The 13,123-nt window shown below is 40.9% G+C and overlaps 1 protein-coding gene across 3 annotated transcripts in view; it reads left to right on the plus strand.

The window, feature by feature from the left end:
• PPP3CB (protein phosphatase 3 catalytic subunit beta) overlaps positions 1 to 13,123 on the plus strand; it is a 64,735-nt gene that overhangs the window by 7,944 nt on the left and 43,668 nt on the right. For all 3 annotated transcript variants that reach the window (XM_017854575.1, XM_017854572.1, XM_017854573.1), the window contains exons 2-3: positions 9,054 to 9,254; positions 9,951 to 10,075. In XM_017854575.1, coding sequence (XP_017710064.1) covers positions 9,054 to 9,254; positions 9,951 to 10,075 — 326 coding nt within the window. The remainder of the gene's footprint in view (positions 1 to 9,053; positions 9,255 to 9,950; positions 10,076 to 13,123) is intronic.

Here is a 13,123-nt window from a genome sequence, read left to right on the forward strand (position 1 = left end):
TTTTTTTTTACCTCAAGACAGGATCTTGCTCTGTCACCCAGGCTGGAGTGCAGTGGCATGATCATAGCTCACTGTAGGTTCAAACTTCTGGGCTCAAGCGATCCCCCAACTCAGCCTCCTAAGTAGCTGGGACTACAGGCACACATCACCATGCCTGGCTAATTTTGTTTATTTTTTATGGAGACGGGAGTCTCACTATGTTGCCCAGATTGGTCTCGATTTCCTGGGCTCCAGTGATTGTCCTGTCTTGGCCTCCCAAAGTGCTGGGGTTACAGGTGTGAGCCACCATGCCCAGCCATGATCAGCCTTTTGATGTCTCCTTTTGTCAAAAGAAAATTGTCATTATGTTGGTATAAAGGCAGATGATACAGGAGCAGCATTCTGAAGACTTCAGTTTCAGCTATGGCTCTACTTCTTACTAGTGAAACCCCTCGAGAAGCAACTTAACATCTCTGAACTTGTTATCTGTCGTTTGTGAAATGGAGATAAAACTTGCCTGACCCTAACCCCAGCACTTTGGGAGGTAGAGGCGGGCAGATCACTTGAGGTCATATGTTCAAGACCAGCCTGGCCAACATGGTGAAACCCCGTCTCTATTAAAAATATACTAATTAGCCCGGTGTGATGGTGGGTGCCTGTAATCCCAGCTACTCAGGAGGCTGAGGTAGGGAGAATTGCTTGAACCTGGTAGGCGGAGGTTGCCATGAGCTGAGATCTCACCATTGCATTCCAGCTGGGGCGGGGCAACAGAGCGAGACTGTGTTGGAAAAAAAACAAAAAACAAAAATGTGCCTGACCAAACTCACAGGATGTCCCTCGGAATCATGTGGGATTATGTATGAGAAAGTACTTGGTCAACTATGAATAAAACACTATAAATATATTGTTATTGCTACATAAATTAGTGTCGTTAAACAAGTATTTTGGAACCTATAATCATTAATTCTGTAAACATTTCTTAATACCTGTGTTTTTCCTGTTTGGTTTTTTTTTTTTTTTTTTTGGTGTTTTTTTGTGAGATGGAGTCTCATTCTGTTGCCCCAGCTGGAGTGCAGTGGCGTGATCTCGGCTCACTGAAACCTCTGCCTCCCAGGTTCAAGCAACTCTCCTGCCTCAGCCTCCCAAGCAGCTGGAATTACAGGCATCTACCACCACACCCTGCTAATTTTTGTATTTTCAGTAGAGACGGGATTTCGCCACGTTGACCAGGCTGCTATTCTCAAACTCCTGACCTCAAGCGATTCACCCGCCTCGGCCTCCCCAAGTACTGGGATTGCAGGCATGAGCCACTGCGCCTGGCCAGTTCTTAAGTTTTAGATAGGTTATCACATAGACCTTGACGATGGTAGAACTTAGAATGGATAAGACTTGTGGGCCAGAAACTTGAGCTTTTGATGACTAGTTTTTTTTTTTTTTTTTTTTTTTTGAGAGAAAGTCTTACTGTCTCACTCCCCAGGCTGCAGTACAGTGGTGCAATCCTGGCTTACTGCAACCTCCACCTCCCAGGTTCAAGCAATTCTCATGCCTCAGCCCCCCCTAGTAGTTAGGATTATAGCAGCCCGCCACCATGCCTGGCTAATTTTTGTATTTTTAGTACAGACGGATTTCACCATGTTGGCCAGGCTGGTCTGAAACTCCTGATCTCAGGTGATCCACCCGCCTTAGCCTCCTAAAGTGCTGGGATTACAGATGTGAGCCGTGGAGCCCAGCCTATAATCACTAGTTTAATAGATAGCCGGGATAAGGGTAAACTAGCCAGAGGCATGAATCTCAAAGGAGGAGGCATTTTTTTTTCCTTAGTGGAGCAATGATGTTGGAAGTGCTAATGGAGAGCTAAGAGAATGCTGAAGCCTCCCCTGGGATTAGTGGAATGTGGAAAAATGAGCACCATCCACTTTGAAAAAAGAATTTGAGAAGTATCCTTCAGGAGACCCAAGATTCAATTAAACTAGAAAGGCAAGACACTACAAGTATTCTGTGTAGAGCTAAAGAACAGAGAGACCGGGTGCGGTGGCTCACGCCTGTAATCCCAGCACTTTGGGAGGCTGAGGCTGGTGGATCACCTGAAGTCAGGAGTTCAAGACCAGCCTGACCAACATGAAGAAACCCCAGCACTACTAAAAATACAGAATTAGCCGGGCGTGGTGGCGCATGCCTGTAATCCCAGCTATTTGAGAGGCTGAGACAGGAGAATCGCTTGAACCTGGGAGGCGGAGGTTGCAGTGAGCTGAGATTGCACCATCGCACTCCAGCCTGTGCAACAAGAGCAAAACTCCATCTCAAAAAAAAATCCAGTCTGGCCAACATAGTGAAACCCCGTCTCTACTAAAAATACAAAAAATTGGCTGGGCACGGTGGCTCACACCTGTAATCCCAGCACTTTGGAAGGCTGAGGCAGGGGGATCATGAGGTCAGGGGTTCGAGTCCAGCCTGGCCAACATGGTGAAACCTCATCTCTACTGAAAATACAAAAATTAGTCAGTCATGGTGGTGCATGCCTGTAATCCCAGTTGCTTAGGAGAATCGCTTGAACCTGGGAGGCAGAGGTTGCAGTGAGCCCAGATTGTGCCACTGCACTCCAGCCTGGGCAACAGAGCTAGACTCCATCTAATATACACACACACACACACACACACACACACAAAATTAGCTGGGTGTGGTGGTGTGCGCCTATAGTCTCAGCTATTTGGGAGGCTGAGGCAGGAGAATTGCTTGAACTTGGGAGGCAGAGGTTGCAGTGAGCTGAGATTGCGCCTCTGCACTCTAGCCCAGGCAACAATGCGAGACTCTGCCAAAAAAAAAAAAAAAAAAAAAAAAAGATTGTGTGTAGGGATTGTGGGATAGATGAAAACAAAATCTTATAGGAATTCTGAAGGCCCCAATGAAAAGGATGGAGGGAGAACAGCAAGAAGGAAATGGTATGAGGGCAAGAAATACAGACAAAAATTTGGAAGTATAGATGTAGAGACTGTATTTTGGATAGTTGCCAAGGATAGCAGTGGTGGGAAGCACGATGGGATTAACTGACCTTAGGCATCTGAATGATACTTTGGAGTCAAGTTATTCACTTGGCACAGGCTGTACCCCTGTTGAAGTTAGAGGCCTCGTAGGGCTAAGAGGGCAGTCCTTGGGATCAGTTAATTCTCAGGTTTCTTTGCCCAGTGGTAGAAACATTAAGAAGATCTCTGTACCATCATCCCCTCTTTCCCAATTCCTGATCAGTCTGTGTTCCTGGTTTATTTTTCCAACTTCCTAAATTAAAATGTTTTTCAGTCCTATTTTTTTAGCCACTGTACAATAAATGTGAGTGAAAATACCTTGTGAATATTATTGGTTACTATATAGATATGCCCTTCATGTCAAAATTTGGACAAAAGGAAGATTTTCAACACAACAGTTTGGTCAAAATGAATGTTACCAAATCAAGATTTTTAGGTTTTGAGATTTTGTAGCTCTTGTTTGGTTTTTTTTTTTTTTTTTTTTTTTGAGATGGAGTTTTGCTGTTGTCACCCAGGCTGGAGTGCAGTGGTGTGGTCTCGGCTCACTGCAACCTCCGCCCCCCCCAGGTTCAAGCGATTCTCCTGCCTCAGCCTCCTGAGTAGCTGGGGTTACAGGCGCACGCCACCATGCCCAGCTAATTTTTGGGTTTTTAGTTGAGCTGGGGTTTCTCCATGTTGGTCAGGCTGGTCTCGACCTCCTGACCTCAGGTGATTCACCTGCCTCGACCTCCGAAAGTGCTGGGATTACAGGCGTGAGCCACCATGCCTGGCCGATTTTGTAGCTCTTTAGATTGTTCCAACAAATCCTCTATTATTAGCCATTTCAGTTGTTGACTATTTGTATTGCATGTATATACATTTGTTTTCTGGTTTTTCCCTATCACAAATATAGAAAAGTGAAGAAATATAGTCTGAAAATTAGGAGAAAAAAGTATATATGGAGGAGGAAAAAAACTGGAAAAGCAGAAATACTTGGCTTAAGATGAATTAGAAATAAAAAAGAAAAACCTTTTAAAAGCCTGAAAACTATATGGAAATGCTTTAAAATGCTTTAGGAGTTGCAAAACAAAGTGATAGTTGAGAATTAATTTTTTTTTTTTGAGATAAAGTCTCTATCGCCCAGGCTGGAGTTCAGTGGCACTATCTCGGCTCACTACTACCTCCGCCCCCTCCAGCTTCAAGCGATTCTTCTGCCTCAGCCTCCCAAGTAGCTGGGACTATAGGCGTGACACCATGCCTGGCTAATTTTTGTATTTTCAGTAGCGATGGGGTTTCACCATGTTGGCCAGGCTGGTCTTGAACTCCTGACCACAAGTGATCTACCTGCCTTGGCCTCCCAAAGTGCTGGGACTGCAGGCATGGACTACGCCACCTGGCCAGAGAATTAATTTTTGATGAAAAAAAATTTTGACTCTCTATTGAGCAACTTGTTTTAGGCCAGATTCTATTTGGACAGTTACCTTTTGCCCCGTCAGGTCTCCTGCTGAAGCCCCTTTCTCCACTTACAAAACAATACTATACATGCCTTTTTTCTCTTATTTGCTGATAAATTAAAATTTATTTTATTTTTATTTTTTATTTTTAGACGGAGTCTCGCTCTGTCGCCCAGGCTGGAATGCACTGGCACGATCTCAGCCCACTGCAACCTCCACCTCCCCAATTCAAGCGATTCTCCTGTCTCAGCCTCCTGAGTAGCTGGGACAACAGGCATGCGGCCACCACGCCTGGCTAATTTTTTGTGTTTTTAGTAGAGATGGGGTTTCACCATGTTGGCCAGGCTGGTTTTGAATTCCTGACCTCAAGTGATCCACCCGCCTCAGCCTCCCAAAGTGCTGGGATTACAGGCATGAGCCTCTGCGCCCAGCCAAAACATACTCATTTGAAACTGCCTATTTTTATTTTCTGTGTTATGTTAACATTGATTCCCTATAGCTTTCATCTACCTTTACTCATGAGTGGGTGACGTTTTTTAACCACTCAGCCTGTACACATTTTTAAAAACTGTCCTAGCTGGTTTTGAAATGTAGAAGTGCCTTGAGTTGAAAAATAAATAGGAAATACAGGTCTTTAGATAACTAACTGTGGCATGGAGTCAGTTTATACTTTCTTTTTCAGGTGAATACATTATAGTTCTTCAGTGTGACTTGAGGTAGAGCATTCACAGTGTGCATGAAAACATGCAGTACCACTTGTGTCTGGCTAAGGGGAAGTAGGGAGTGGTCTCATAGGTGGATTTTTGGGAAGTTCTATGTTTTGAACTGAATTGAGCCATTAGTGGAATTATGTTGTTGATTGTTAGGAAGTATATATCATCTAGGCCAGGTGCAGTGGCTGATGCCTGTAATCCCAACACTTTGGGAGGCCGAGGCAGGCGGATCACCTGAGGTTAGGAGTTTGAGACCAGCCTGGCCAACATGGTGAAACCCTGTCTCCACTGCAAATACGAAGATTAGCTGGGTGTGGTAGCGGGCGCCTGTAATCCAAGCTACTTGGGAGGCTGAGGCAGGAGAATCGCTTGAACCCAGGAGGCGGAGGTTGTAGTGAGCTGAAATCTCGCCACTGCATTCCAGCCTGGGCGACAAGAGTGAGACTCTGTCTCAAAATAAATAAATAAATAGGAAATATTCACCATGTAGAACACAGCTTTTTTTTCTTTTCCTTTTTTTTTTTTTTTTTTTTGAGACTGAGTCTCGATCTGTCGCCAGGCTGGAGTGCAGTGGCACGATCTTGGCTCACTGCAACCTCTGCCTCCTGGGTTCAAGTGATTCTCCTGCCTCAGCCTCCTAAGTGGCTAGGACTACAGGTGTGCACCACCACACCCAGCTAATTTTTGTATTTTTAGTAGAGACGAGGTTTTACCATGTTGGCCAGGGTGGTCTCAAAACCTTGACCTCATGATCTGCCTGCCTTGGCCTCCCAAAGTGTGGGGATTATAGGCGTGAGCCACTGCACCCGGCCAGAACACAGCATCTTAAATAGTGTTTATTTTCCCAAGTAGAGTGCTTAAAAAAAAAAAAAAAAAAAAAATTTCCTGCACCTGATAAAAAAAAACGTGATTCTGTCTTGATCTCAGAAATTTGTTGTTTATTAGTTAAGAAATATTTAACCTTCTCATTCTTTATAATTATTCCCGAAAGTAACACTTGCATTCCTATTTAGTTCATCAGTTCATTAAAAATGTTTATTTTTTAAACAATTACTCTACCATGAGGCCAATTTGGTTTAGCATATATAATGGTTTGTTTAATCTCTTGGTTGGTAAAAACATACTTTGAGGCTTTTATTTTATTAGAGTCTTGACAGCTATATTTGGGGGTAAAATATATTTTAATGCCTTACTCTAGATGAGTAAAAAAGTACATGATAATACATGTTTCTTGCCTGAAGGCGAAATAAAGTCCAGTTTTATTTTTACGTATATATCAATAATAATAAAAAAAGATTGTGCATTCAGTCTTTCAGAAATGCGTTGGCATCCCCTCTGCCTTAGTTCTATATCTCATTTTGTAAAAGGATGAGCTCTTCCTTTAATGTTTTCTCCTGGTATGAGAATAGTTGTTATCATTCTTTCTTGGTAATTGCATATGATCGTGTAACCCATTTTTTTTTCTTCTTTTTATTACTTTAAGCTTGAAATGGTAAAGGAGCAGTTGCGTCCTGTACACTTCCAGGCTTCTCTGTGATTAATTGATATCACGAAGACCCTAAAGCATCAGGAAAATACTGTATACCATATGCTCAGATATATATATATATATGTATATATATTTATATATATATATCTGATATATATATTTCTCTCTATATATATATATCAGATAGAGATAGAGACAGAGTCTCACTCTGTTGCCCAGGCTGGAGTGCAGTGGCGTAGTCTAGGCTCACTGCAACCTCCGCCTACTCAGGTTTAAGTGATTCTCTTGCCTCACCCTTCCGAGTAGCTGGGACTACAGGCATGCGCCCCCATGGCCAGCTAATTTTTGTGTTTTTAGTAGAGATAGGGTTTCACCATGTTGGCCAGGTGGTCTTGAACTCCTGACTTCAAGTGATCCACCAGCCTTGGCCTCCCAAAGTCTGGGATTTCAGGCGTGAGCCACTGCACCCGGCCTACTTAAAAAATTTTTTTTCAGAAAAGAGGGAGCTGCCTTACATTTCCGTCTATATTTATTACACTCCTAATGTACATTTCTCTCTCACTTTCTTTATTTTGCAAAGCAAAGTACTATTCAGTAAAGAGCCTGAAACTGCTTCAGTCCAAGCTGATTTTGAATGCATAAAGATTTACTTGTTGGATTCAGTAAAAAAGGAATAAGAAAAACTTACTATATAGTAATTTTTCCTAGGTATATGACCTCAAAATTGTGCTTAGATGCCATTGAAATAAACATTCATGTTTTCCATTACACTCAACAAATATCACTTAAAAACAGTACAGTTGGTGATTTCTTATAGAAATCATAAATATGTACTGCAGAGTGAAAAAACCAACTAGTTAACTGTGATGAAATGGGAACTTTTGGTTAAATTTGTAGGGATAGGCCAGGTGCAGTGGCTCATGCCTGTAATCCCAGAACTTTGGGAAGCCAAGGCGGGCAGATCACCTGAGGTCCGGAGTTTGACACCAGCCTGGCCAACATGGTGAAACCCAGTCTCTACTAAAAATACAAAAATTAGCTGGGCATGATGGCGGATGCTGTAATCTCAGCTACTCGGGAGGCTGAGGCAGGAGTATCCCTTGAACCAGGAGGCGAAGGTTGCAGTGAGCTGAGTTCACGCCACTGCATTCCAGCCTGGGCAACAGAACAAGACTCCATCTCAAAAAAAAAAAAAAAAAATTACAGGGATAAATTTACAGTGATAACATTTTACACATATGCAAAAAGTGCTGTATCTCAAACAGTTTAGATGGAAATGAAGATGATTTGCTTTCAGAATGTGTATTAGGTGACTCAAAAAGTGACTCCAATGATAAGGAATGCACTGGTTTCGAATTTATGCGTAAAGATTTTGAATGAGGCCGGGCGCGGTGGCTCAAGCCTATAATCCCAGCACTTTGGGAGGCCGAGACGGGTGGATCACGAGGTCAGGAGATCGAGACCATCCTGGCTAGCCTGGTGAAACCCCGTCTCTACTAAAAAATACAAAAAACTAGCTGGGCGAGGTGGCGGGCGCCTGTAGTCCCAACTTGGGAGGCTGAGGCAGGAGAATGGCGTAAACCTGGGAGGCGGAGCTTGCAGTGAGCTGAGATCCGGCCACTGCACTCCAGCCTGGGCGACAGAGCGAGACTCCGTCTCAAAAAAATAAAAAAATTTGGAATGAAAGTGTTTTGTGAAACATTAAGGTAGGAGAAAAATCAATGTTTTGAAATTATGATTTATTATTTTAAGCCTACTAAATTAATTTACATTTCAGAAGTAAGCATCTGGTGTTTGGTCTATATCTCTAGAAGTGTATAGTCAAGTTGGTCAGAAAACACTGTTTTTATGTTCTTGTTAGAAAGGGTTAAGGCAAATCACCTTGTATTTGGAATTTCTTTCTATTTAGGCTTATTTGGTATTAAAGTGTTGTGGGGTTTTTTTGAGATGGTGTCTCGTTGTGTTGACCCGGCTGGTCACCAATTTCTGGCCTCAAGAGATCCTCCTGCCCCAGCCTCCCAAGTAGTTGTGATTACAGACATGCTCCAATACTCCCAGCATTAAATTGTATTTTTTGTACTTCATTTAAGGTAAAGAATATCTAATACTATAATACAATATTTTGAGAGTTCTGCCTAAAAATGTTTTGGCTTAAACAAAAAAGCTTTGGTTATTCTGAAAGAACTTAATTTTGTGAGACAACTCAGTTCTCTAATAATTCTCAACAAAGAACATGTTAATATAAATAGCTTTAAAAGTGGTATAATTTACTTACTATTTAGAAAAACAGTTCTACCCAATAAATGAAGAAGAAAGAAAAATCTCTGCTTTACAATTTTATTCTTATCTAGATCCAATTATTGGTTTTAAGTTAATATATTTTGGTGACTTATTTTTTATTAATTAAAAAAATTTGCAGCTGTCCCTTTCCCCCCAACACATCGCTTGACATCTGAAGAAGTATTTGATTTGGATGGGATACCCAGGGTTGATGTTCTGAAGAACCACTTGGTAAAAGAAGGTCGAGTAGATGAAGAAATTGCGCTTAGAATTATCAACGAGGGTGCTGCCATCCTTCGGAGAGAGAAAACCATGATAGAAGTAGAAGCTCCAATCACAGGTAAGCTTATTCATGTTTTGGGTATTGTTTTTATTATGTCGTTGTTTAGTTGTCTGGATTTAAAACTTACTGTTTTCAATGATACTGTATACTAAATCAATATTACTTGGACATTATCTTGAATTTCCAAATTATTTTTCATACTTAAAAAAGATTGCCTGTTTTCAGTGAATAGACATGATTCTAAATAATCTGAGTGTAGAAGTTAGTCTAATATGCTTTTGTTAAGGTTTCATCAATTGTGTTGACCATACTTCAATTTGATTCAATACTTAACTTTGCTTTCAATTGTTAGGGTCAAATACCTTGATATCATATCAGATGCCAAAAGTGACCATTTAGAGAGCGACAGAAAGTATTGAGTTAGAATGGATATTTTAACTGCCACCATTGTAATTTTGTCATCTTGAAACTTAAAACACATCCTTGGAGTCCTAGAGACGATCTTTGTAAATGTAGATAACAGTTTGTCACTGACCACAAATTTCATTATTTCTGTTACATCTTTTTCTAGATCTTGAGCATATGAACACTTGGTTACACATCATCCTAATCATGACTCTTCACAGACTACTTCCTTCTCAGACATTTCTTGATAGCATTTATACTATGTCTTTTGTAAAATACATTTTAACTTAACTAAAATTTGTTATTTTAGAGATTTTTTTCCCTTGTCTAATAATCTTCTTGTTTCAGTGTGTGGTGACATCCATGGCCAATTTTTTGATCTGATGAAACTTTTTGAAGTAGGAGGATCACCTGCTAATACACGATACCTTTTTCTTGGCGATTATGTGGACAGAGGTTATTTTAGTATAGAGGTAATAATCATAAACTGTCATTTGATTTGCTGTTAAGTGTTAACATAGATGCTTTCCCTTAATCCTAGTTTTCACAAGTACCTGTGTTAGGTTTTTTTTTTTTTAATAACTCTGCATATTCTGAAGTTTTTATGAAAAGCTACTGTTTATTCCTGTTCTGTCTTTCAAACAATTCAAATAAATTTGTTTGAATAACTCTGTTTATATAATTATAATTGCCATTTTTTCCCCAGTGGAATTTATGAGCAGACTGAGGGGTCTTTATTGCCCTGTTAACTAGTGGCCTTAAAAAGTTAGTGCCATTTATCTCTCTTGCCCCTAACGGCGTTAAACCATGTGAAAAAAGATTACTTGAATTCTCTCTGATTAAACAAAGTATATTGTGATTTTTTTACTGCTTGAGCCCTAGTGCGTCTGTTTCTCCTTATGTAGCTCTTAAGACTCAAGTATATCATATGGAATCTTTGTGTATTTGGAAAGTATTAATTTTTTTTTTTATTTTTTTGAGACAGAGTCTTGCTCTGTCACCCAGGCTGGAGTGCAGTGGCTGGATCTCAGCTCACTGCAAGCTCCGCCTCCCGGGTTTATGCCATTCTCCTGCCTCAGCCTCCTGAGTAGCTGGGACTACAGGCGCCCACCACCCCACCCGGCTAGTTTTTTGTATTTTTTTTTATTAGGGATGGGGTTTCACCGTGTTAGCCAGGATGGTCTCGATCGCCTGACCTCGTGATCCGCCCGTCTCGGCCTCCCAAAGTGCTGGGATTACAGGCTTGAGCCACTGCGCCCGGCCTAATTTGTTTTTAAAAACTTGAGGCATTAAAATGACCTTTTGATTATCACTTAACAGTAGATGGTTCCTTTACTCCTTTTTCTTTTTTCTTTTCTTTTTTTTTTTTTTTTTGAGACAGTGTCTTACTCTGTGGCCCATGCTGAAGTACAGTGGCACCAGCATGGCTCAATGTAGCCTTGACCTCTTGAGCTCAAGGGATCCCTCTGTCCCAGTCTCTCAAATAGCGGACCACAGGTGCACACCACCATGCCTAGACTAATTTTTAATTTTTTTGTAGCAATTGAGTCTCCTATGTTGCCCAGGCTGGTCTTGAACTCCTGGGCTCAAGTGATCCTCCCGCCTTGGTCTCCCAAAGTGTTGAGATTACAGATGTGACCCTTGTTGCCCTGCCATCTTTTTAAATTATATAAATAAAATTCTGTAACTATAGAACAATACGTATTTTCCAATATGTACATTTTCTTTTTTTTTAATGAAAAGGGGATCATATTATAATATTGTCTGTAACTTGCTTTTTCATACATCCCTACACCAAATATCTTTCCAAGTCAGTAAATACAAACTTGTAGCATCGTTTCAATAGCTACATTGTTTTCCACCTAATAACAAACTATAATTAATTAATTCCTTGTGGTTAGACAGTGAAGATGTTCCCAGTTTTTTGCCTTTACAAATGATGCTTCAATACGTCATATTATTCATACATCTTTACATACTTGCCTGATTATTTTCGTATGACAAATTCCTAGAGGTAGAATTGTGGGGTCAAATTTCTACCAATAGATAGCTGTGTTGCACATTTAATATGTTGTAAGGACGTTCTAGGCACTGAACACATGTCGATTAATCCTCACAATAATATTAATGAGGTAAGTACTGTTGTTCTATTCATTTTATAGATGAGGAACCTGAGGCTTAGAAAGGTTAAGTAACTTGCCCAAGGTTGTATTATTAGTAAACAGCATAGCCAGGCAATGTGACTCCAAGCATGTGCTTTTAACCACCTTTCCTAGTAGATATTGAAACCTTACCTGGTGAATTTACGTTGGTTACTGTTGTTTATATCCCCTTCTCCAGTGTTTCCAATATACCTTTTTTTCTGAGGTGTGCTAGGATTCTCAAGAGTGGAAGGAAGTTCTAGACTCTGTCAGTCCTGCTTCCCTTAGGAATTTTACTATCTTGAGTTCTCCTACCTCCTGCTGATAGTTGATTATTAGCCTCATCAGCTTTTCCCAAATTATCACAGGGCTTCAGGCAAATCAGAAAATGGCCCATCCTAACAAAAAAATTTCAGGCATTTGACAAAAGCAATAAAATAAACAGTTTTATGACGCTTATTTGGTAAATAAGTTGGTGTGCATATCCTTGCATAAGATTGTTAAGATTGTTTTGTAGCTGACTCTTTTTTTTTTTTTTTTTTTGAGACAGACTGTTACTCTGTCGCCCAGCCTGGAATGCAATGGTGTGATCTCGGCTCACTGCAACCTCTGCCTCCCAGGTTCAAGCGATTCTCCTGCCTCAGCCTCCCGAGTAGTTGGGATTACAGGTGTCCACCAACACTCCCGGCTGGTTTTTGTATTTTTAGTAGAGACAGGGTTTCGCCATGTTGGTCAAGCTGGTCTCGAACTCCTGACCTCAGGTGGTCTGCCTGCCTCAGCCTCCCAAAGTGCTGGGATTATAGGCGTGAGCCACCGTGCCTGGATGTAGCTGATTCTTTTAATACCTTTTGTTGTTATAAAAGGAAAATAACAAAGACTCAAAATAAGCAATGAGAACAGATTTCCCTGATTTTATTACTTTTTTCCCTTTTGAATAAAATGAAGGTGTGAATAGTTACACGTTTAAATATACCTTAATTTATTAACAATAAAGTTTGGTTGGGTGTGGTGGCTCACACCTGTAATCCCAGCACAGGTTGGCCAAGTCAGGCAGATTGCTTGAACCTGAGAGTTCGAGACCAGCTAGGGAAGCATGGTGAAACCCTGTCTCCACAAAAAAATACAGAAACTTAGCTGGGCCTGGTGGCATGTGCCTGTAAGTCCCAGCTGCTCAAGAGACCGAGGTAGGAGGATTGCTTGAGCCCAGAAGGTTGAGGCTGCAGTGAGCAGTAATTGTGCCACTCCAACCTGGGTTACAGTGAGACCTTGTCTCTAAAAATAAAAAAGTTTGTTTTTTCTTTTTGCATATGATTATATACCATGCTTATTTCCATATGAAATAGTTCTTGCTTTTTTTTTTTTTTTTTTTTTTTTTTTTTT

This window comes from Rhinopithecus bieti, unplaced genomic scaffold (assembly GCF_001698545.2).
Source record: "Rhinopithecus bieti isolate Rb0 unplaced genomic scaffold, ASM169854v2 scaffold_36008, whole genome shotgun sequence".
NCBI lineage: Eukaryota > Metazoa > Chordata > Mammalia > Primates > Cercopithecidae > Rhinopithecus > Rhinopithecus bieti.